Source organism: Temnothorax longispinosus, chromosome 12 (genome assembly GCF_030848805.1).
Source record: "Temnothorax longispinosus isolate EJ_2023e chromosome 12, Tlon_JGU_v1, whole genome shotgun sequence".
NCBI lineage: Eukaryota > Metazoa > Arthropoda > Insecta > Hymenoptera > Formicidae > Temnothorax > Temnothorax longispinosus.
In genome coordinates this window covers 1,660,860-1,686,353 of record NC_092369.1, presented here as the reverse complement: position 1 = coordinate 1,686,353, position 25,494 = coordinate 1,660,860, and the positions used below count along the sequence as shown (strand labels likewise).

Below are 25,494 nucleotides of genomic sequence, written 5' to 3'. Positions count from 1 at the left end.
TACCGACATTATCGTTTTTCGATGGATCTTTTACGTGGCTTTACAGACGTGCAAGTTTTTGGTCTAGAATTAAAGTACGCACAAAAATCTAGGGTAGAAAACGCGATTTTATATCAAAAACACCAAAAAATTAAAAATGTTACTTATTTGGGCACATTCAGCTGTCACCTGACGTCCCTGACGACAATATTTACCATAGACCTAGGATAAGATAGACGCGGAGCGTAAGCTGCTACTATGGACAAGGGGGGTAAGGATAGCGCGGGAGGGGAAATAGACCCAAGTCTCGGCAAAGTTCGGTTAGACTCGGAAATATTCGGACGCTCGACCGACTCGACAGCACACGGATGTGCCACAAAATTCGCGCAACAAAAGCGCGAATATGCGTAACCGAAAATGCGAAACGCTTCTGATTGGTTACGCGCGACGCGTTACGCGGAAAATATCAGTCCATGTGACCGCATCCTAATGCAGCAAACCGAAATCACGAAAAAACGTAGGCGCGTGAGTCTCACAGTAAACACAAAAGAATTGCCAATTCGATCCGTATCGTTCCACGTTGGATTGGAATGCCGACTCGACTCCGATCTCCGATCATCGTCTGCCGGCCCGAACGACGGATCGGGCCGGCTCGGCTTCGATCGTCACGCATATTATAGGTACCGCGGAGCGCGCGACACGCGGGGCGCAAGCGGAGCGCGAGCGCGAGATCGGGTTAATCCGCGATTTTTTAATGCAGAAAATTAACGCTTATTCCTGAACAGTTGGAATTTGTGCATTTTGGAGCACTGCATCTGCCAGGCATTTTATAATATGTATAGGAAACACTGAAAACTGAATTTATTTTATGTATATAAAATCGAAGAGGGCAAATTTTTTCGTATTTAGTATTAATTTCAGTATTATGGATGAGATACCACTGCTTTTCTAATAGATCATTATCAAGATTTTCTCCCGAATAAGATAATCAATATTTATTTATAGATTCAAGTTAAATTTTTCGAGTAGATCACAAATTGTTGAAAATCGCTTTTGATTACGTTCAAAATAAGATAAAACGTAACGTTTTAGGATATATGAATTATAAATTTAATATTTTTTGATATTGAAATGAATATTCGACACGCATAAAATATATATCCATTTTTTAGTTTGCATCAGTTTACTTGTATCAACTTATATTTTATCATACAATTACAGTTAATAAATATTATACACGTACATATTTTAATATAAGGTTATTTAAAAGATATCTTGATTATATAATTTGATATAACACGATATGAATAAAAAACTGATGGAAACTAAAAATAAAGGGCTTTGCAGTATCCAAAACATATACATTTAATATTCAATAAAAGTTAATCGCCAGTGATGAAATAATTAGGTATAGTTAAACGGCCTGACTGGCAAGTTTTATTAAGCATAACACAACGACGTTTCGACCACTATTTTGGGTCCTTTTCAAGTTATTTTAGCAATGCTGGAATAAAAGAATGAAAGAATATATAATAAATTAAAGATTAAAAATTAAAAACTAAACATTGCGCGTTGAACAGGTTAACGAGAATATCGGTAAATAGAACTTACATGGATCATTGTGCGTCAAACATATAAAATTCGTGGCGGGTCGGAGGAAAACATGACGGTCTCATGTGAAGGCCGAACAACTAATGATACATTATCGCAAAATACAGTAAACATAGAAGGCGAACTTAAAGTGAAGATATTATTCGATCATAGACTAATGGCAGGTTTTCAGTGTCTTTCTGTGAGTTGATTGTCTCTTTATGTTTTTTAATGAATAGCATTTCAGAAATTTCACGTTTTTTTAAATTTTGTTCTTTGTGTAAAATTGTAACATCCTGCCATTTGAAATTATGGTCCGAGTCTGTTCTATGCCTACTGACGACAGAATGCGTTGGTTGGGGGGTTTGTTGATATTTGCGCGATGCTCTTTTATACGCGTTTCTAAATGTCGCTTCGTTTGTCCGATATAGCATGCATTGCAATCAGAGCAGTCAAGTTTATAAACGACATCAGTGCATCTCTTAATCTCCAATTTATCCTTCCCTTTCCTGATTAGTGTATCCATTTTCTTAGGGACCGTATATAAGGTGTTCAAACCGCGTAGTTTTTGAACGTTCGGCGTAATCCCTCACTAAAAGTTTTTACGTAGGGGATGGGAACGTAATTTTTCAGATCAAGAGTAAATGCACTGCTTTCGTTGTTAGCGCCATCCTCATTATTCGATCGTTTGTTAATTTCTGAAATTCTTCTTTGAATGTGTTTGTTCACCAACAGGTCGGGAAAACAGTTATTTGACAATATAGCTTTCACTAACTTGATGTTCTCATCGTGAAATTGTTCATCCGACAATAGTATGGCATGGTCAACCAAATTAATGACCGTGTTAATCTTATATTTCAAAGGATGACTGGAGAAAAAATTAATATACCTGCCAGAGAACGTTGGTTTTCGATACCAGTTGGTGAACAAACAATTGCCGTGTCTGAAAACAGACGTGTTCAAGAAATTCAGGGCGTTGTTCTTCTCAAGTTCATACGTAAATTTGAGACGTGGATGATAGTTGTTAAAAGTACGGACAACCTCATTAAGTTTCGATTGCGGAATGCACATGAAAATGTCATCGACGTAACGGAGAAAAATCTCGATATGAAAATCAAAGGATTGAAGGCAGCAAGTCTCCAAATCGTCCATGACAATATCGGCTAAAATAGGCGAGAGGGGGGAACCCATTGGACTGCCGAAAATCTGTTCGTAGAACTCACCGTCAAAAGAAAAACTAGTGGAGTTGAGAATCAATTTGATAGCATGTAGAAATTGGTCCAGATTCATCCGTGTCTCTCCAGATATCGCATCCCACCTTTTTTCGATTCCAGTCAGAACAAGTTCTATGGGTATGTTCGTGAACAACGCAACGACATCGAGAGAGACCAGGATGTGGTCAGGAGGGATGCTGTGTTGCCTCATACTCTCCACGAACGACCAACTATCTTTAACATGGGAACACGGCTTCACAACTGCTTTATTAAGAATGTTATGCAGATATGAAGCGACATTATAAAGAGGGCTTCCAACGGCGGATACAATTATGCGTAACGGATAGCCCTCCTTATGGATCTTCGGAAGTCCATAGCAACGGGGGAGGTTACCGTTTGTGCAGTTCAGAAAATTGTAAACCCTCGCGTCAATAATACCGTTGTTCTTCCATGACTTCACTAAACAGTTTAATTGCGAGGTGATTTTATTCAGCGGGTTTTTGTTTAATTTTCTGTATGTAGATTTTGATCGTTAAGCAAGGCTCCCAGCAAACGAAAAAAGATTGAAAAGAATTAAAACAAGATTGCCAGGAATTCAATTAAGGACTTTCCGAATTCCATTCTGTCCAAAAAAGGGATTGAAATAGTTTCAATATCATGGAATTTCTTATTTTGGAAAGAATTTGTCTTTTTTGAATCCCATCCAATTCCGACACAAAAATATTATACCACTGAATGCCAGGTTAGGGATTGGAAAGTTTCGTGATGAATTCCATTGAATACCATTGATTCCGTTAACGAAATGAATACCATTGAACGCCAAACTAGGAATTAAAAATTTCCGTATTGAATTCCATTGAATTCCGTCTATTCTGACAATAAAATGAATACCATTGAATGCCAGGATAGGGATTGAAAAGTGTTTGTGTTGAACTCTGTGGCGGTACGCGCCAACAATAGTACACGCCCGCGCGGTATCTGCATTACCGGCAATTCGCGTCGACGCCGCTAGGCGTCGCATCGCCGGGGCATCTTCTCGAGTTCAAAGTTTCGTCTCGACCGCTATGTAAAGGGACCCCCTACGGTGCCTGACAGATCTTACAAATCTCATTTTTTGGCTAATTGCCCGTCGGCAGTAGTGCGTGTAATGCCCTTATAGGCATACACAAAAGCTCATCGACGAACAACGGCGCTTGGTCGCCCAACGGAGGCGCGAGACGTTTCCTAAACCATATCTAATGCCATGCAATTCCATAACCTTTACGGATTCCATAGGATTGGATGGAATTAAAAATTTCTTTTTTTGGATTCCATGGGATTGGACCATCTCATTTCGAATCCCATCTAATTTCATCTAATTCCGCCAAAAAAGGGATTCAAAGGTATTAAAAAATTTTAATATCTTTTAATCCTTTTGCGTTTGCTGGGCTTTCATTTGCATAATATAGTCTTGTCTATCCAAGATGACAGTAGTCTGACCTTTGTCAGCATTCGTATCCAAAATGTCAGGGTTGTTAATGAGATATTTTTTGCATACTGAAAACTGCGATAAGATGTATCTATCTATAGAGTTAGATCTCTTGTTTGTTTTTATGAAATCATGGAGAGAATTTGAAACAAGACAGCGCACTTCGTTAACTTTGTCATCATCGATCATGTGCTTATTTTGTTCAAAGTTTTTGAGAACATCTAAGATAATTTTTGATCGGTCATTTCTATTGTATTGATTGACAGGTAGTCCGAACTTGCTACCAAGACTTAGCATCTTTAAAATATTTTCGGGGATCTGTCTGTTACTAATGTTAACGATCCATTTATTCGTGTCGATATTATGGAAAGTCTCAACTTGTTTATTATGTTTAATTTTTAAGTTATTGAATTTTTTCATTAATTTGCATCTGGTCAAGTTGTCGAAGTAAGATATCTTGTTTCTGTTATATAAGAAAAATTCTTTTACTGTACATGCAGGTAGAGAAACGTATAGCGCGTCTTCAATCCTTTGCCCCTCAGATCGTAAATAAGCAATCGTGTAGTTAATGTCCTTAATCTCTAGGTTCAATAACAAACATTGGCAACGGTATTTGTAATTGTCCAATGTTCGATTTAAACGCGTGTTGCGCAGTTTAATATTGTATCGAAAATTTAGGATATGTGGAGGAAATAGGCCCCACCGTCGGCAGCAGAGTAAAAACTTTAGTTGTTGCTTCGTCGAACACAGTTTATGTTGTAAGTTGATCCAAGATTTCAGCAGCATAGCCTTGTCAAGTCCGTATAATCTAGTAATCTTCGTATAAAAACCTTCCTTCCGTAGGGACACCATTACTAGGCCAGGTGTATCAAATATTCAATAAAAGTTAATCGCCAGTGATGAAATAATTAGGTATAGTTAAACGGCCTGACTGGCAAGTTTTATTAAGCAAATATACATTTAATTATCTAAAACATACAGGTATAAATGTATATGTAAAAAAAGGGTGATATCTGTAAAAAACTTACTTTTAAAAAAAAAGATAAAAATAAGCGCCAAGTGTGTGTACGCGCTCTGTATTAACTGTATTCCATTTATATTCTCTACTACAAAAATAATGATATTAGGATGTTTGTGTCAAGTGATATAATAATAATATAATAATATAATAATAATATAATAATAAATATATAATAATAAATAATATATAATATTAATATATAATAATATATAATATAACAATATAATAATAACGTAGAGTACATCTGATTTTATTGAAAAAATTAAATTATTAAGATTATCGTAAAACTTTGACGTTGAAATTAAAAAATCTAATAAACTTCTTTTTCTTTGATTTTTCATCTTATAACACTCCAATTTTACCTAATAATGTATAATAATGCAAATTTCAATTTTTGATATGTTATAATGTCATTAGAACGTTATTATTTATCAATTTTTCACTTAAAACTTTAATATTTAATGTCAAATCACGCAAATTTATTTTATTCATTACCATAAAAAGTTACTTAAAAGTCAAAAATTACCTATATTCACCATTCAAAATAATTATATAATACAATTTATATACATATAGATGTGTATGAAAAGTTTATTTTGTAATACAAATTTGTTTGTAATGTTCTGTAACAACGTTGACATTTTATATTTTCAATTATATTACAAAAAATTTATTTATAAAAATGACTTAAAAATCCGCACGATATGACGTTTTTGTTCAACGTCCGTGAGACGTCACAAAAGAGACGTTTTAAATTAGGTTATTATTTGATTATCTTGACATCATTGAACCAGTACGCGCTAGTTTTTAACGTCATTTTGACATAGATACGCTACCTTGGAAGATACGAAAAGAATGCATTTTACAGGAGATGAATAATACGTTTATGAATTCTGATTAAAGTTCCATAACTTTTAAGCCATAATTTTTTTACAAAAAATTTCAAATATTACAAAAAAGTCATTCTTAACGCATTAAATCTGAATTATTTCAGAAACCTGACATGCTGGTGAAATTTGGCTTATGGCTAAATTGTTTTTAAAAAAATCTATAAGAAATACTTTGTTTGGCTCAAGATAACAAAAAAATTTTTTTGTAAACTTGTGTGATTAACGAATTACAGTGCGGTTCTTATAAAATGTTACTTTTTTAATATAATAAAATTGATTTGATCCCAAATCTGCTGTATTCTTATACCAATCGATATAGTTGATAATTCAATACAAGATTTTTGTTTTACGACAAGCTCAATATAGATCTTGCTGTACTTCGTTAGTTCCTTAAACAGTACAATATAAATACATAATGTTTAAAAATTGCCTAAGGAAAAATATTCATGAACGTTTTATTTATTAACTTTTGGTATCAAAAAAGATCAATTAAATTGTAGTAGAATAAGGAGATGGTTAAGAAGGAACAAGTGTATATTTTGAACAAGGTATAAGTGTAATAAATTTTTCAAAAAGTGGCTAATACGGTCATATAACTTATAGAAGTATTGAAAATTATTTATAAGGGTGGTCCAAATGAGACATAGACTTGGGTTGCTGCGTCGGGAATAGTGACGTCACTAGAGATGGAACATCTGCCTAAATATTAAGGGAACATTTGCCTATATATAACAATTTCAGCAACAGTATGGTATGTATTTTTACCTGTGTATATTCTGTTATACTTCATTCAAACAACTAGTTTATATTGTATTTGGACGACCCTTATTTTTCAGGCAAGCACTTAAGTTAATTATAGCTATCACAAAGAATTTTTTGTCTAGTCCCATTCAAGCTTAAGAAGTTGTTATTAAATAAATGTTTTAATTAAACTTCTCGATTTTTACTTTGTTTTCATGGAATATTAATTGTATAACATGTATATCTACATATTTTCTTATAAATTTTAAAGATTAGAAAATTTTATATATTAATCTAGATATTAATATGCATATACGAGGTCTGACATTAAAGTTCGCGAACTTGTCATGGTACAATTGCTATACATACCTCATTACTAATTATCACAGTCGGCCTCTTCAAAGTAGTCTCATTGGGAAACTAAGTTCTAAAACTGCTTAGAAGGGTGGACAAGAAACTGACGTCAGTGTGTAGCTTCCTAAGGGAACTACTTTGAAGAGGACGACTGTGATAATCAGTAATAAGGTATGTAGCACGTGTACCGTGATGAATTCGCGAACTTTATTGAAAGGGCACGTATTGTGGAACTTTTTGGAATGGATTTCAATTGAAATTATTCCGTTTTCCCCTAGAAAATACAATAGAAATAATTAAACAATTCCGATCGGAATCCATTCTGAAAAGTTTCATAATATCGTATTCAGATCTCATATAATGTTTCAGTGTCGCGCAATATTGCAAGTATCATTACTCATGTAAAAAACATAATTAATAATTTTAAAGATTGCAGTTACAAGAAACGTTTTTATAATATTTGCTATTAAAAGAATGTGGCATTATCGACGAAGTCAGTACTGATTAAAAAAGTAAAATACATATAAAGCACTATAACAGCTATTCGAATTGAGAGTTAAAAAAATCGAGGGGTCAGAGAGAAAACTACTAGCATTTACAAATATTCTTAAAAATAGATAATGTACGTATGTATCTATGATGTCGACATAGATATCAATGACTATTTTTGATTAATCGCAAAACTTACAATCGACATTCTCTATCCTTGCATTTCTGTGATTTAGTAATATTATTTATTTTATTTTCGAACAATCTGAAAAACGAAGATTAAGTAATATAGCAAGTAAACTATGAGATTATAACGACAGGTTCATTTTATTCTTTATATTCCTTATTTCAAGTGTAAATAATATTGTTATCAAAACTTTACAGATAATAATTTTAATAACATACAAGTATTATTAATAATGGTATCTTTCGATCATAATTACGCAAAGGCCTCCTCTTCCTCAGTCGTTTTGCCCAATTTCGAGCGTTGTGACCCTTCTGCATATACCTGTGTGTCACACGCAAAGGCAGTTTAATAATATCTGTATTGAAAATATGTTTGCATCAATGTAACTTCTGTAGTTGTATCTTTTGATTTATTTTAATTCACGTACCATAAATCTATGTGTCGCAATTATGGATATTAAATAATAGTTAGAAATAGTTATAAATAATAATTATGAACAATATATGTACTTTGCTAACTAATTAGAAGATGAATCGCATATGGCGCGCATATAGCTTAATCTTAAAACGTTTATTTACTTTAACATCTTTATGATTATAACAACAACGACGATGATTATGCTGATGATTATGGCATTGTAAACGATAATAAAAGTAATAATTACAATTTTATTGTTGATTCTATTGTTATTAATTTTTATGTTATTATTATTTTATTATAATTATATAATTATTATTATTATTATTTATTATTTATTCGAAGTTTGTCCGTCAGATCTATCGTAAGATCCGTCTGAACTCATAAGAGGGGCATGTGAATAATAACCTCTGATAGAATTTCGCACCGTAGTTATTCTTTACATATCGCTGTCTTAATGTTGTTGTTATTATTATTATTATTATTATTATTATTATTATTGTTATTGTTATTATTATTATTATTGTTATTATATTATTTAACAAATTCGTATTTTACGCATTGTATGCTATTTTTCCGCGGAATGTTTAAGTTTTTAATATAACTAATGTATAATACTAAAGAATTTTTTTTTTTAAATTGAGAATATTTATTCTATGGTTAAACTCCAATAGCTTTTGTTACTTTAAATTATTACGCTTAATTTGAAAAATGTAACAAAATTCTTCGATCAGCTTTTATATGTACATTTTATATGTACATTTTCGATGTAAAATGTTTATACGTCATATAAATAAAAACCTTTAAATTTATTATTTAGTATAATAAATAACATCTACTGAAATTTGCTGTTCGGCTTGTATAAATAACGTTATTCTGCCGTAAATATTTCTCAAAAAATGGAAATCTTTCTCATCTATCAAACTTTTTGTTCGATTTATATTTTTCGTTTAATCTAGATCTAACAATAAGTAAATTTAGTCTAGATCTAGATAGTGGCGGGTGCCTTCTACCAGTCTTTTTTTATTCTCCATTTCTTAAGTATTTTAACAATTAAAAAATTATATTAAACCCTGTATATATTAATATATAATTTTTCTCTTCCTCTTCTTTCTCTCTTTTTGTCTCTATTTTATAATAAATTATAAATGTAATTTTTTTTGAGCTATATAATTATACAGGTTTTGTTTTCAGAATATCACACTTCAAATAATTCTCGTGTATATGGCACAAACAAATGTAATGCTTACTTTGGCTATTTTATTTCTTCCACGCTATTATATAAAGTGCGAGGAATATAATAGTTATAAATGTATCTTAATATGTGGGACATATTCGAAAAGTAGATTTAACACAAAAAAATGTAAAAATATAAGTAAGATTAAATAATAATTGGTTTTTTGTTTATAGAAAAACTATTTTAAAAATCAGATTTAGGTCAATGATCCTAAGTGCAGTTGTTCGATAACATAGTTATATTCTTTGTGTATTTCTAGTACTTTTCAATTGAGCTTTTTGTGTACTTTAATCACTTTTTAGTTGAAATTAATTTCAAATTTTACAGGTTCTCTTCAAAAAATAACAAAAAAGAAATATGCAAAATTGCAAGAGAGATTTACCTATTTATAATATTTATGAAAAGTTTCCCGCTCTAATAATTATTTTTAAATAGTTTTATCATTTAATGTTTAATACTTTCTATTCTAAATTTGGTACTGCAAACTTAAACAAATCACATTCTTCTTTTTAAAAATTAGAATTATTATATCAAATTTTATTATAATGGAAAAATATGCGTGGACAAATAATTCTATATCTTGGATCAAAATTATAATTCCTTTTCTAATTTATATGAAACATTTCTAAAATCAGATGTTTAAAATATGACAAAAAGTTTTTTGTTATCCCTTATATCAAATCAATTATAATTTCAGAAAACATAGAAACATTTAAACAAATTAATTTGACTAAATGTAAAGTTCTCAATCAGTTGAGCAAATATATTAAAGCATATAAAGATCCAATACAATAATAGATGATGAGGAACTATGTAGCGTATATGACAAAATATAAAGATTGCCAAGCATCATACGTAGGCCAAACTCAGCACCAAACTCGGTTACAACAAGAGTGACTGAACATAAGAAAAATATTCTCAAAGACGCATCTGAATATTCAATTATTACAAACCATTTACGTAGCTTACGGAATATAACGCATATTGTTACAAAAAAGTTGAATACATTGCATAGGGATAAATGAAAAGAGAGAAAAAATAAGGATTTGAAAACAAGATATTGCAACAATAAGAATAATTGAAAAAGGAACATTTTTTAACAATCACATCTTTCACAGAAGACGTAATAAAAAGTGAAAAGAGGGAATTAACAACAATGACCAGATAAAGACAATGAACTCATCAACTCAATGGTGTGCTCAGTCCGTCAATGGCCACCAATTGAAGAGAATCTCAGAAAAGATAAAAAATTTTAGAATTTATAACCAATTGTAGGAGTGTAATCATTTGTACTATAAAATTTTATTAGTTGCACGCTCATACTGACCATCGATTTGTATCTACTGCAGTTATGTTAACGAGTTAAACAAATAAATTTGTTTAATTATGTAAGATTTTCACGTTTTTGTTAATCAAAGTCGTAATTTATTTGTAAACTGTGATGTGTGATCTGTATAATGAACAGGATATTTTTAAAGAATAGGTATTCCTTTATATTCAATTACTCTTGCTCACGTGATGCTTTACCTAGATCATGTATGACACATTGCAGGCTTTACATTTTATTATGTGTGTGTATATATATACATATATATATATTATGTGATTCCTCAAGAGTCATGATGTGCTGGATTATTATACATATCTTTCAATAAATCTTCTAAGCTTAAAGCATCTAACATTTATTTTGCATTATTAGATTTGTGGTTTTAAATGCAGCTTTTAATGTTTTCTAACACGAATATCACACGTGAGATATCTATAGATTACTCGATCATATATCTCTCCTACGTACAAGAAAATTTCACAATTTTGGTCCTTAAAAAGAAGATTGTAATTTATTCTAGATTTTCAACAATAGACCTAAGAAACGTTAAATATTGTAATAGTTACGTTATTTAGAAATAAAAAAAGGTAGATTGGAAGAAAGGAGAGCTTAACGAATATATAAAGAAGTAAGTCCATCAGTTTTGTTCAGTTTTTTTTATCATTGTGTGTGATTAAAGAGAACTTTAGTAAAAGCCAAAATTAATTTCAACTGAAGAATATTTGAGATACATGAAGAATTTAATTGAAAAATATTAAAAATGCACGTAATACAAAATGTATGTAATAATTATATGTTAGCGTTACAAACATTTGCATTTTTAGACTCGTATTGGCTTTGAGATTTTCGATAGTAAGCTTACATAAACATATATTATGATTTATTCTGATTCATTATCAAATTATAATTTTCAATGTTTAACATGTTTATAAGTATTTTTATATTTCATGTACATGCTAATCATTTTGGGTATCTATAATATAAGTTATTATAATTAATTTTAGAATTTATAGTGAGAAAAACATTAGCTTTTCAACTTTATAGCTTTCTAATGTTTTTTTTGTAGTACTATTATTCAGTTTTCTAATAATTAGTGTTCTTTTATATTTTTTAAATAATAATAGAAACTTTCAATCAATATCTGAAATTTATAAATGGATAAGCTACATACATATGCATAATAAATGGATATCTTTATAAACATATAACTTCAACATAATCTCGAAAGTGAGATATAGTAGATTATTTATATAAATTCTTTTTTTTTATTATTTTCCTATGTCAAATCTACAAAAGTATGTCCTATATATTAAGATGTGTATATATCTTCTCTTTTATTCCCTTTCTCTCTCTCTCTCTCTCTCTCTCTCTCCTCTCTGTCTTTTTCCTTCTTTTTTTGTGAAATTATTTCATCTAACGTCTTAATATTTAATAATATATTTATAGACATAACATAAATTTTGCAACATTTTGATTAACAAAAATCGATTTCAATTAATCAAAATTTCCCGATTAATTTTGATTTGTCTAGCGCATGCAAGAACATCACAATATATGTGATATCACAATCATATCGATATTAACCAAATTCGTGTGATTAAAGTACATTGATTTAACGTTGTCGTAACGATATTTAAAATTATTAAAAATATAATTACAATATACATTTGCTCACATTTAAAATTAATAAAAATAAAAATATCTTTAATATTGATAATTTTAAAAATTAGTAATCAATCATCGCTGATGTTACTGCTGATAATTCCAGGAAAAACTGTTGTTGTGACTCGACGTTAATTGCTGGTAGCATGGACGGTCCTTATTTTTCTGCAGCATACTAAAACCGCCACAGGCTAGATCTACGTGGTGCTGATGTTGATCCTATAGGAAACAATAAGAAATTTTATATAATTTAAGAATGACATGTAGTTGTTGTTATGATTTGTCACGAGTAGAATAAAACTTGTTAAAATCCTGTTGTTATTCTAACGAGAAAAAATAGATAAGAGAGATGCAATTTGTACTATGTGACATGTATTTAGAAAATATAATAATTATACGCACGGCAGTGAAAACAATTATGTAGTGTTATATTCTTAAATAATTTTTCGTTTATGATAGTTTAGTGCAGACCTAAAAAAACATGTTCAAAAAGTCTAACTTAATTTTATAATGTTAAATTATGATTTATATTAGAAAATGATAAAGTAAAACAATAAAATAAATCATTAAATGAGATGCTACGTATAATCAGATATACAAAATACGACTATGAATTCTTTCTATGTTTAATTCCTTGTTGCTTCGTCCTCTCATTGTGCATGAACCCTAAAGCCGGTTCTACAATACGTTGCAAACGATGGCAACTGCTAGTTGAAAAGTGTTGTATCCATGTTGCGCTTGTCACGTGCGGTTGTCAAAAGAGAGTTGGTAAACTTTTAATTTTTTTAGCGACAGTAACTGGCAATCGGCAATCAGAAATAACACTTTTCAACTAGCAGTTGCTATCGTTTGCGACGTATTGTAGAACCGGCTTAACACTTTAAATGCCCCATCCTTTATGTACAGGGTGTTCGATTGATATATGTCAAGAAAGAACGTGCACATAAAAATTCCACATAAAAATGTCAGTTGAAGAGTCCTTTACAGTTTTTGAATCTTTAATATTAAGCGAAATATTGCGAGTTGAAATTGAATAATTTTTCAAATCAAGCGTTACAATTTACTCGCCGCGCGTTCGGTAGTTCGGTCAACGCGGCGGGACGGCAGATTCTCTTACTTGCCCCATGCCTGCATACTTGTGTAGAATTTGCTTCACTAAGCAAAAATAATGTAAACATAACAAAATTTATTCTTTATATCAGTTTATTTTAAGTAGCGTTCTTTTGGCTTCGAAGCTGTACACAAGTATTCAGTCTTGAGATTTCGAGGCACGGCTTTTCTCATTTGCGGAATATGCAGATATGTACCTCGATCATTTATAGGTGGTTGATTTGAGAAATTATTTAAACTTAACATTAAAAATATTCTAAAACTGTAAAGCACTTTTTGATTTGTAAGTTCTCTTTATGTAAAATAAAATATGTGATTTTTTTATCACATACATTAATCGAACACTCTGTATACATATAAGCATTCTTTAAAACATTGTAAAGAATTTATCCTCAGGCCTCAGTGATTGAATTGGTAAAGGCGCTCGTCGCGGATTGAAGGAAAGTCTAGGTTCGAATATCGCTGGGGTAAGTTTCGTTGGAATCTACTGTTTCAACGAAAAACTGTATTTAAATTGACAAATAATCGAGGCGTAGTTTGAATGGAAAAAAAGTACATAAATTTGCACAAAAATATTATTAAGCTACAAAAAACTCGACCGAAGATGGCGTATCTCTACTTACTTAAATTGTGAATTATTGAATTATTTGTATTTGTTATTATTAGTTCCAATGCTGTTGTAAACGAGCTGACACAACTTTCTTATGTCAAATAAAATTTGGAAGAAAAGATTATTTGTACACAGTTGTACGACTGTTTTGTCTTCCGAATGCAGCTATTCTTTGCAGAATAGAAAATAATTAATAATAGAAAAATAGGTACGCATATTTCTGAAAAACATAAATTATACCCGCTTGTGTTACGACATCCTCCTTTATCTATGGTTGTACCGACCAGCATGTGAAACAGTCATCATCTCTATGGGTAGAGATCCCTTTCGTTTGACAAATGCCTCGGGGAGAGGATCGCGTTTTCCTATTTCTCTCTTCCAATTAAGACACGTACCATTGTCGTTCCCGTCGGTAGATCCACCGATGAACATTTCTGGTCCACCACTACTTCGTCTTCTTAAAATCTTTTTGCGGTTCCGCGGCTTATTATTTACATTATTTCTACTAAACAGATCGCGACGTAATTCGGATATGTCCGCTGGTATTGATCCTCGTCTCGGAGAAAGCATTCCAGATATGGTGCTACCAAATTTACTAATGCCATTATTGTTGCTGCGATTACTGTTATTGTTATTATTGTTATTGTTGTTTATTGAAATGCTTTCATGCTCACCTAAAATAATTTAATGTAAAATTAGTTTCTGTTTTATAATACCTACCATTAAAATATACTTACTAGTTAAAGTGAGGACATTTTCCAAAAGATTTCCCAATGTGGTCTCTTGCGGAAGACTAGCTCTTCGTACATCCGCAAAATTGTCTCCTCGATGTCCTAGAGTTAACCGGTTACAACTTCCATCTAATAAAAGAGAATGTTTTCACGATAAGTAGTTAATTATACAAATGAAACGTGCAAATTTTATTTCTTTAATAATAATATATATTCAAAAATAACTAAAATTGATACTTTTATTTTATTTATAGTATTAATATTTATTAATTTTATCATTGTTTTTCAATATTACATTATTTGTAAGATACCATTTTTTGTGAATACCAATTACTAAATTTCTCTATTTAACACATTTGCTACCGTATTACAGATAATGAAAATCTTATTATATAGACCTAAAGTTTATTATATCTAGTGTTTAGTTGAGCTAATCCAAAATATTTATTCGATATATGTGTTCAAAATCTAGAACATGTATATATAAGTTATCTTAAATTAAGACGTTTTTTCTATATAAATAATTGGATACAAGTATAGTTGATTTTATTTGTTCTAAGGGCATAAAATGAAAATTGTGGCTGCCATGTGCATATATTCGACGTTAATCTCTGTTATGATATTCAAGCATATTACATATTAACGAAGCTGCAAATAGCAAATAAAGGATATCTTAAAACAATTAAACTAATTAAGGCACGTTGACATATAGGTACTGGGGATTCCGTAAAGACCGTAACAACGCTAAAGGGACAAATTCTTGACATTATTTTTAAACAAAAATTTCAATAACAAAATGTGAAAATTATAATATAGCTAGTTTTTAATTTATAAGCATTTAAAGTTTACGAATCAAGTGTGGCATAATTAACGCACAGTGCTAAAGACGAAGGCTAACTGCCGTTCTTTTTGTCTACATTGATATAAAGATTCGCGTAACAGTACACATATGCGAAGATAATTACAGATAATATTATTGCAAATAATAACATATCTTTGCATATGTAATCTTTTTATATTGATATTAACAAAAAGAGCAACAGTCAACTTTCGCTTTTAGAATTGTGCATTGTATTAGGTATATCTGAGGGCCTATTACGTATCTTGAAATGAAGTAAAAATTCAAAAAGTGAACAGATTTACTAGATTTTCGACCAATGAAATTGTAGATACTCTAGTGAATTCTCTCCCTTTTGCATTTCACTTCGTTTCAAGATAAACGTAATAGGCCCCTTGAGCGTACGACTTAATTTGCTAACTTTTTAAAAACGAGAGTTGGTACGAAAATAATGCTTCCTAATTTTTTTTCTTTTAAATCTGACGCCATAGAAAATTTTGCGTTTTACTGAGTTGTTACTTGAAGTTTCACTAGTTGCACTATGTTGAGTGTGTAATCGTATAATTCTATTTAAGAAGTAGCAGTGCCCTTTACGTGTGTTATTACTAGTACCTTGAAAAAATTTGTTTTTTTTTTCAAAAATTGATTTTACCATTAGGGTTAGAATAAATGGGTCTTAGTTTCTAAGAAATTTGCAATTAAAGTTGGACATCCGCCAGCTATATGTATAATAAGTACTATAACTTAGCTATGACAACACTGACTGATAAAATAAGACCTATTTTTGCCGTGACATTCTATAAGTAATTTCTGGGTAGATTTTGTAGCGCTGATTACGAATTTGGCGGTAAAAATGGTGTATCACGCCAAGTTTTTAAGAAAACTTCTGTAAAAGTTGTTAAAATAGGTGTTTTTGATACTTTGCGTGAGTTACATCTTTCAATGGAGACGTGCTACAGGAAGGATCCTTTATGTATGGTCAACATTAACGAGCGACTATAATCTGCTCATTGCTTACTGAGCAATAATGTACTATACTAAACTATACTAATATACATATAGAAAAAAACGCAATCTGAATGCATTGGGAGCGTCCCGTTTGACCACGTTGTAATTTCAGATATCACGGTCTCGATTGACCATGGTCCCGATTGATCACAGTGCCGATTGACCATTGCACGGTCAAGATTGACTACAGTCCCAATTGACCACATTAATATATTGACCACATTTTAATATTGACCACTTTGTGATTGACCACGGTTTCAATTGACCACGGTTCCAGTTGATTACGGTCCCGATTGTCCATTTTACGATTGACCACGGTCCCGATTGACCATGGTCCCGATGGTCCCGATTGACCACGATCTTGATTAAACACATTACCAATCGAACATGACGATATTTTCTGATCGGACAGTCCCTATCAGACACAGTCCCAGGCATAATTCTAATTTAAAAAAGGAGCACGATAAAGTTGTAGAGCACGTCATAATACAAGTAAATTAAAAAGAAAAAATATTAAAATCGGTTAAAAATTAAACTTCCTGCGATTTTTGTTCATAAAGAGTGCCTTATTTTTCACTGTGCGACGGTGCAGGGAAAAGGTCTTTGCTCAAGAATTTATTTAATTCAGCTGAATTTTTATTTCGCCGATGTTAATAATTACTGTGAGCGAAAACATGCTTTTTTATATTATATGGCAAATACTGAATGTAATATGTGTCTCATATTCGAAGATATCAATAAAATAAATAATCGTACGTAATTTATTGCAATTGTCAATCGTTTTTCCTTTATTTTCTAATATAAAGTCAAAAATCTATGCGGAAATGTAAACTGTCCTACACGACGCACCAGAAAGATTTATTACATTTGATTGTTAATAACTTTAATAGACAATAATTAAAATTTCTTGAATATTATTCCGAGTCTTTGACAATATATGTCAAGATTATTGAAATTTGGTGAGGTCGCAATATGTAGTTGCCTTTAATGCAGTTTACTAAATTCATTCGTTATTATATCTAAATGTTCGACTCGTTGTCTTTGTGGATCTTTCCTCGATCGGACTTTGGAAATCCCTAAAAAGCTAATCCACCCTCGAGAAAAGTCAGGTTGTTATAAGTTATTTCTATTAAAGAAATTTATATATCTGTCTACTCATTACATAAAATAACAGCTTTTTAGTTTTAGCAATTTCGCGTACGATTATTACCCTGTAGAATATGTGTATATAGAATATATATTTGATATTTTCTTTATGTTTACACAAATGTTTCTTCTAAATCTTTTGTGTTATTCCTTACATTATTAATTTTGCTATTATGTTACAATAATAATAGAGGAAAGTCCCCTATTGTGTGTGTGTGTGTGTGTGTGTGTGTGTGTGTGTGTGCGTGTGCGTGTGCGTGTGCGTGTGCGTGTGCGTGTGCGTGTGCGTGTGCGTGTGCGTGTGCGTGTGCGTGAGAGACACACTATTTTGTGTGATTATCGGAAGTCTATGGGCAGAATTGAAAAATGTAGTAAGTTATTTTAAAGGGACGTTAAGGACGTTCTCTCGTCCTTATACTAGAGAAAATCGATTTTCTTAGGATTTTCTTGAAACTGTGAATATACGTTAATTTAGATGTGCTTTATGCGTGGTATAAATTTCTCTCTCTCTCAGTACCTCTTCCGGTATAAAATATAAAGACATGAAAATTAAAATGCGTGTATACTGATACCTTGATGTTTAGTAATATCAGTCGGTACTGATCCACGTCTACAACCATGATCAATTTTGGTAGACGTGCTCGTTGAAGTAAAATCATCCAATCTTGATAGAAGACCAACTGGTGCTGATCCGCGTCTTTTTGCCCATCCCTGAATTCAATATTATAAGAAAATAATTAATAATCTAGTATATGCAACTAGAAAGTTTAAAGGCAAAGAGAAAGAAAAGAATAATAATCAATTTGGTAATTATTTATATAGAGAAATATGTTTTCGATAAATTTGACTTGTAAACATATACTCCGTCCAGCGAAAAAACACCCACGGTCTGCGCATAGGCGGGCAAAGTGGAGAGAGAGCGTGGCGCGCTACTAATTATTACCGTATACGTAAATACGCTTTGTGTGGAAAGGGCATTCTTTGGGCGGAGACCTGCCTGAAACGGATGCATTTTCGTGCAATCCGTGGATGTTCTCTTGCTGGACGAAGTATAGGTTGCTCCAGATTTTGCATGATTACGGCAGATTTTTCATTTTGAAAAGAAAATCCTATTACCAAAATGTTGGAGCTACAATAATTTTTAAACAAAAAGTGTTTAAAATCCAAATTATTCGAAATTTGCGCGCTCAGATACGGTATATCATACAGTAGTGAAAGTATGAGAGAAACCATGGACCCCTGAAAGACGGAGCATTATAGACAAGGGGGCCTATTACGTATCTTGAAACAAGGTGAAAATGCGAAAAGTGAGAGAATTCACTAGAGTATCTATAATTTTATTGATCGAAATTTAGTAAACTATAGACATTACAGACGCGCGCTGCTACGCGCGCGCTATTTAACTTTAATATTTCACTGTTACTATTACACTATTAACCACACAACTGTCAAAATATGCCATGATAAGCCGCTCATGAAGCGCAACAAGAGAACCACGCCGCATCGCGGAAAAGCGACAACAATATTTCGCGTGTCGCGTCTTGACTATTTAATGACCAATATAGTAATAAATTCGTGCCAGTTGGGCCGCGTCATACGTCTTAAGCTTTATTATATTTTGGACTGGCAACGTACAATTGTATTGAATTTATACACCTGGCCTAGTAACGGTGTCCCAAGTCCCAACCGAATGAAAGTTTGGTTAAAAAAGTATATGTCTTGACGATAATCGAACCAAATTACGGTCGTATCGTTTTGACGACTAAAAATTTCGTCGTTTCCATCTTCCATTATTATTGTTTAGTTATTCTAATACAGGTTCGTGCGATAAATATTACCACACGCCTCAGTGGTCGACGTGGTACGACACACCCTTCACGGACGGAGGGAAGTTCCTGGTTCGAATCCAGGCTGAGGTAATATTTTTCGCAATAAATTTACGTATTTAAATGAGATGCAAAATTAAGCATAAAAAATCATATCAATTTATAATGACTAAATCCTTGGTCAAAAAGTATGCCTTGACGATAATCGAACCAAATTACGGTCGTATCGTCTTGACGACTATAATAACCAATATAGTAATAAATTATTGCCAGTTAGGCCGATTCATACGTTTTAAGCTTTAATAATATTTCGATAGATTCGAGTATCGATGACATGCCCTTTTTAGAAGAGGATTTATTATACTTTTCGCATTTTCACCTCGATCGTTTCAAGATACGTAATACGAACGTCCCCCTTGAGGAAAAAATTGTTTATCTTTTTAGAACTATTTGTAAAAATACAGTTAAAAAAATTAATTAATTAATCAATCAGTTAATTTCTAATTTACGTTGCTTATATGTATATTATCTACTACTGTTTCCCAATATCGCTCATCAAAGCGATCTCTCCTCGCAGGGGCTTCACGCCCCTTGTCTAAAGCTTATGTTTATACTTCGTCCTTTAGGTCCGTGAGAGAAATGCTGGATTGTCTCTTGTCGCGATGCAAACTGATTCCTAGACCTTTATTAATTAATTTATCATTATTTATTATGTGAAAATTGCAAAACGATAAAAAACTTTTCTATTAAGTTTAATCCCTCTAGGTAGACCTTATTATTATAATTTAATCTAAAACTTGCTTATTACTTTTAATATTGACATTTTTCTTCTATTGTTCATGTATACATATAAACTATATACAGTATAACAGCAAATAATCGTCACGTTGTTGGTTGCGCTATTCACGTATTAAAATGTGTATTGAAATTTCATGCCCTGATTTTCGTAATTGTTGTGACTGGATAAGTTTAAATGTAACTGCACAATCGTGCTTGAATGCGTGAATTTCGGACAATTTGGTTAATTTTTTTATTCGGAAACAGTTATCGCTTCTACATTTTGGCATTAAGATTTCATTTCGATGAACGAAATGGTCTCAGGAGTTTTATCTATTGTCATGCGAAGCTTGGGAGATCCTGTATATTGTAGAAGTGTATATTGATAGATATTTATAAGATATATTTATATATAAATGTCAAAACTTTTATTTTACATTAGTAAACATTTCTGATAATTTAGACATGTTGTCAAGGATTCGATATTGATATGATATTATTGTTATTACACGGAATTATGTATATGCAATTGTAAGCAAAAGTCTTTATAACTCATTGGGGATAAATCTATGTTATGTTTTAAAAAGTTGTAAAGAATATATTATTATAGTATACAAAAAAGTTTTAACAAAAAATTATTTTTTCCAAGTTTGCACTACAACACTGCATTAACTCTAGCCAATTTCTATTTACTTTAAATTTTTTAATAATACTTGAGAGAATTTTTTAATGTTTTAAAGATTAAAAAAAACTTTATTATTTACATATTTAAAGTTGTTAATATTAATTTTTATAAAAAATAAGGAGATAATTTTATTTCTAAAGAAGGCATAAATTGTAATGATAATTATAAGATTAATGTTTCAAAATAAAGATTTCTTATAGTTTTTATCGCAGCTATATTAGATTATTATATTAGGAGCAAAAGAATTAGTTAAATACTCTTTACGTTACATAAAGAGATACTTGGTTCTTTGTCTAATAGGTATTTGAAGAATAAATTCGTAATTTAATAAAATAATAATAAAATATAATGAAGACTGCATGCGTATATATATCTTTCCATTTCTTAGATTAATTAAATTAATAGCTTCAAGTATTAATAGCTTGATTAATAGATAAATGTAGAAAAATTATTTTGTAAATTCAAAATAAAAATTATAGAACACATGTATATAGATTAAATGTACAAAAGATGATTATAATTAAATTCATATACAGGCTGTTTTAGAAAGTATGGAACAAACTTTAGGAAATGGTAGGTCTCACCAAAAGAATCAATTTTTGTTGAGGGACTCGTATCCTCCGTCGCGTCCTTGTTCGATCACCTAAATGGTGTACATAATTTCAGTTGACATTACAGGGAGAAGCTAATGAAAGGCTTATGGGAGTTTTTAATTAAATCAGGAACAATATTATTACCCTTATGTGAGTGACAAGATACTGGAGTACTTTATGCGTTTTGACAACGTAAAAGAACTAAAATTTTTTACGTTCTAGTCGCCGTGGAGGGCCGCAAATTTATGAGAACTCTTAAATCGATAAATATATTATTTTAGCATTATTTTTGGACAGATTGATCCAACAGGGAAGACGGAGGGGAATAAAAGTTGTTTAACCATGCTTACCCGAGTACCCGGGTACCCCGTCACTCACATAAAAGTTAAAATGTTCCAATCTAAGCAGTAAGAAACTAAATGCTACCCAAATATAATAAATGTAATCAGGTGCAATGTAGGCACTCTTTGAGCATTTCCTATAATAAAAGATGTAAATAAAGATAAAAATTAAAAAAAATACAAAAATAAAATGAAAAACGTGTATTGTCAAACGTCATGCGCAATGCTATTATGCGAGTTGCCTACTTCACAGGCGATCCAAACAAGGACGCGTAACTTCTTAAGATAATACGTCAGAGAGAACACGGGTTCCTTAATAAAAATTGATTCTTTCGATGAGATCTACCATCCCTTAATTAAAGTTTGTCCTATATCTTCTGAAACACCCTGTATATCACAAACACAAATTGTTGAAATATTGAAGTACTGAAAATGAGTACAAAAAACTCAATTTATTTCGGTGTATAGTGTCGGAAAAAATGATATCTTTTACGTATTTACATTATAATCGAATATAATTATAATAAAAAAAACAAAGCTTCTTCTATGAGGAAGCACGAGCTTTAGAAATAAATTATTTCTAGCTTACCTGATTGCCTCTACGAGATAATACTTTAGCGAAGTCGTCATTTGTACGGGGATCAACATTTTCTTTCATTTGCACATCGGAACTGAACTTTGTGATCTTCGAATTCTTTTCTTTCACATGATCCAATTCTTTCCTATTACCAATGAGAACAGTAGCTTCTTTATTCGAATCATTGATACTTCTTTTTGGTTCACTACTACTGTCACTCGATGAAGACACACTATGATTAGCAGGCGGCGAATCGGGAGGACTACCGATAAAGAACACTTTGTGAGTGCTAAGCTCAGAAGACACGGGTATTGTGGTATAACGTCTACCTGCGTGGTCAACTGTTATTGTTCTACGTTCTGTAATAGAAGTCGAATATCTTCGCGGTTCTTGTGCAGAATATGCGCTCTTAGCCGATGAAGTATATTGGTCTAATTTTTTGGACAACAATGTAGTTTGCACGTCTTGAACCGTTAATTTCGCACCACGACATTTATATTCGATATTGCAATCTAAATTCGACTTACATTCAGCAATACACATGTCCGGAACACATTTGTTTTTGTCACTATGAGAGCCCGTTAACGTAGCATAAAACATTTCTGTGTAATCTGGATCTTGAGCGGAAGAAGGCCTTTTATACCTATGCTTAGAAAAAGAGTCGTCGGTACGAACAGTTTGTATAGAATGGCGACGATCCGAGTTAACAGTATGTTTCTGTTTTGTTGTTTCCAACAAAGTTGAGCTTTGTTTTTTGATAGATGTGTCCACCATCAGTAATTCCTTCGGAAGAGCACTCGACACGTTAGATTTTTTTTGGTGACGTGAATTAAGATCGTGCGACGGCGAACAGTATCGACTGCTCAAACACGATTTTTCCTTTGAGCAACTAAATGAATTGTCGGATTCCATCAAGATTTGAGTGTAACACTGCGACATCTCTACGGTTGCAGACATATACCTCATTCTCGCACATGGTTGCAACGGAGGAAAAGTCTGTTGCCGCGTAAGTTGTTTAGTTTGCGCATTATATTGATTATCCAATTGTAGAACCGTATTTAATCTCGATGCCTCAGTGCTGCTGGTAATACTGGCGATACTTGTCTCTGGTAAGAGATTTTCTGCGCTAACTGGTCTCTCGACAACGCTAACATTCGGTAACTCAGTCATATTACTTTTGGAAGACAATAGAGATAACAAGCTCGGCTCCAATAAACTTTGATTTTCTATTTTCCAGAATGAATCTTTCGTTTTGACCTGTTCGCTTGGCAAACTTTCTCTTCTACTGGTCTGCTTTAAAGGTAACTGCAATGATTTCGACATACTTAAAGGTACGGAATGACGTCTACCAATGCGATCGAGTCCAACTCGTCCTGGCAATGTTGGCATTCGCGCTGTTTGCACGTATGCTGCTGGTATTAGCAGATCGATGCTGCCTGAATCTTCATCGGCGGCCGTTTCTTCGCCCGAACTAATAACTCCTTCAGGTTCATCCAGTTCAGAAATCTCGGCTTCTCTTTCTTCAGTTGCCTCTTGATTGATCAATGTCTCCCATTTTTTCTGATTTATCTTCAAATATTCCATTAATGACACACTCAGACCGTCACCGAGGAAACGATGCCATTCCATGTAGAGAGGAGTAACGACATGTTTGAAAAAACCAGTTTGGATTTTTGGGATGCTAGTAGTATGTCGATCGCACAATGGTGTTACTGGAAGATTTAAACGACGCTCGTAGTCGCCCTGCCTGAAGAACTCTTCGCAAACTTTGTAAGACCATTTTCTAGATATATCCCATGGTCTACACGGGTTGGAAATATCCGCGCATTTTAGGGCAATTTGCAGAATAAAATGACGATCCTCTGCACGTTTCATCTCAAGTGAATTGTTGCTCAAATAATCCTGCAATATGAGAGATAAAGAACAGTTGCCATTAATTTATTAGGTAATCAAAAGACGGAAATTAATATAATGAGATGTACCCTGAAACGTGTGAGAAACTCTTGTTGTCTTGTAATATCTGTCGCTAAGATCAATGAACTGATATGCCGTTGAAGTTCTGGTCTTACGTCGGCCGGTAGTTGTGCCGATACACCGCTTTCTAAAAGGCATCCTATTGCCGATCTCCAGTGATGATTTTCCAGAACGGAAGTATTCTGAAAATTGTTAATCTTTAATTTACACACAGACATATTGCTTAACTTACAAATCATTTATGAATTATACGTAAAAAAAATATGAAGATTCTATCGTTTACACATACCTACGCACAGAGTGTTAAGAATTACATAGAAACAAAAAATATAATAAGATAATTTATAAATTAAACAATAATATAAAAGATAATTTTTAAGGAAGCATTTTAAAAAAAATGTGACATAATTTGTACAAGTTTTATTTTCTGAATAATAAATTGAAGAAAGGTATTTAAAACATTTTTTTTTCATTAATTTACACATATGGACTTGTAATCTGATCAAAATATTTACAAATAATCTCATTTTATCTATGCAGTAAAAATATCAAGCGTTAATAAATAATCGATTCACGTTAAGGATGTTTTACTTAAGGATGTTTTACTGTGTAGTATAATTTTCTTGATTGAAGACTTTGCATGTATGTCAAACAACTCAAAATTTTTTACGTTAGAAGGGATTACCGTTAACAGTTTGAGTA

General features: G+C 32.0%; 2 protein-coding genes across 12 annotated transcripts in view; both read right to left on the bottom strand.

Moving 5' to 3' along the window:
- Positions 1-25,494, bottom strand: part of LOC139822842 (uncharacterized) — an 87,751-nt gene that overhangs the window by 1,641 nt on the left and 60,616 nt on the right. For 10 of the 11 annotated variants that reach the window (XM_071794965.1, XM_071794967.1, XM_071794966.1 and 7 more), the window contains 6 exons: positions 24,801-24,974; positions 22,831-24,720; positions 18,592-18,730; positions 15,034-15,156; positions 14,692-14,970; positions 516-12,795 (listed from right to left, as the gene is read on the bottom strand). In XM_071794965.1, coding sequence (XP_071651066.1) covers positions 12,752-12,795; positions 14,692-14,970; positions 15,034-15,156; positions 18,592-18,730; positions 22,831-24,720; positions 24,801-24,974 — 2,649 coding nt within the window. In that variant the 3' untranslated portion in view covers positions 516-12,751. The remainder of the gene's footprint in view (positions 1-515; positions 12,796-14,691; positions 14,971-15,033; positions 15,157-18,591; positions 18,731-22,830; positions 24,721-24,800; positions 24,975-25,494) is intronic. The other variant, XM_071794972.1, reaches the window with a different exon arrangement.
- LOC139823237 (uncharacterized) lies at positions 2,122-2,994 on the bottom strand. Its single transcript, XM_071795619.1, has one exon. It carries the CDS (start codon positions 2,992-2,994, stop codon positions 2,122-2,124), a length of 873 nt encoding a protein of 290 aa, XP_071651720.1.

Coding starts and splice junctions, on each gene's coding strand:
- LOC139823237 (XM_071795619.1), bottom strand. CDS start 2,994: ATGAGGCAACACAGCATCCCTCCTGACCACATCCTGGTCTCTCTCGAT.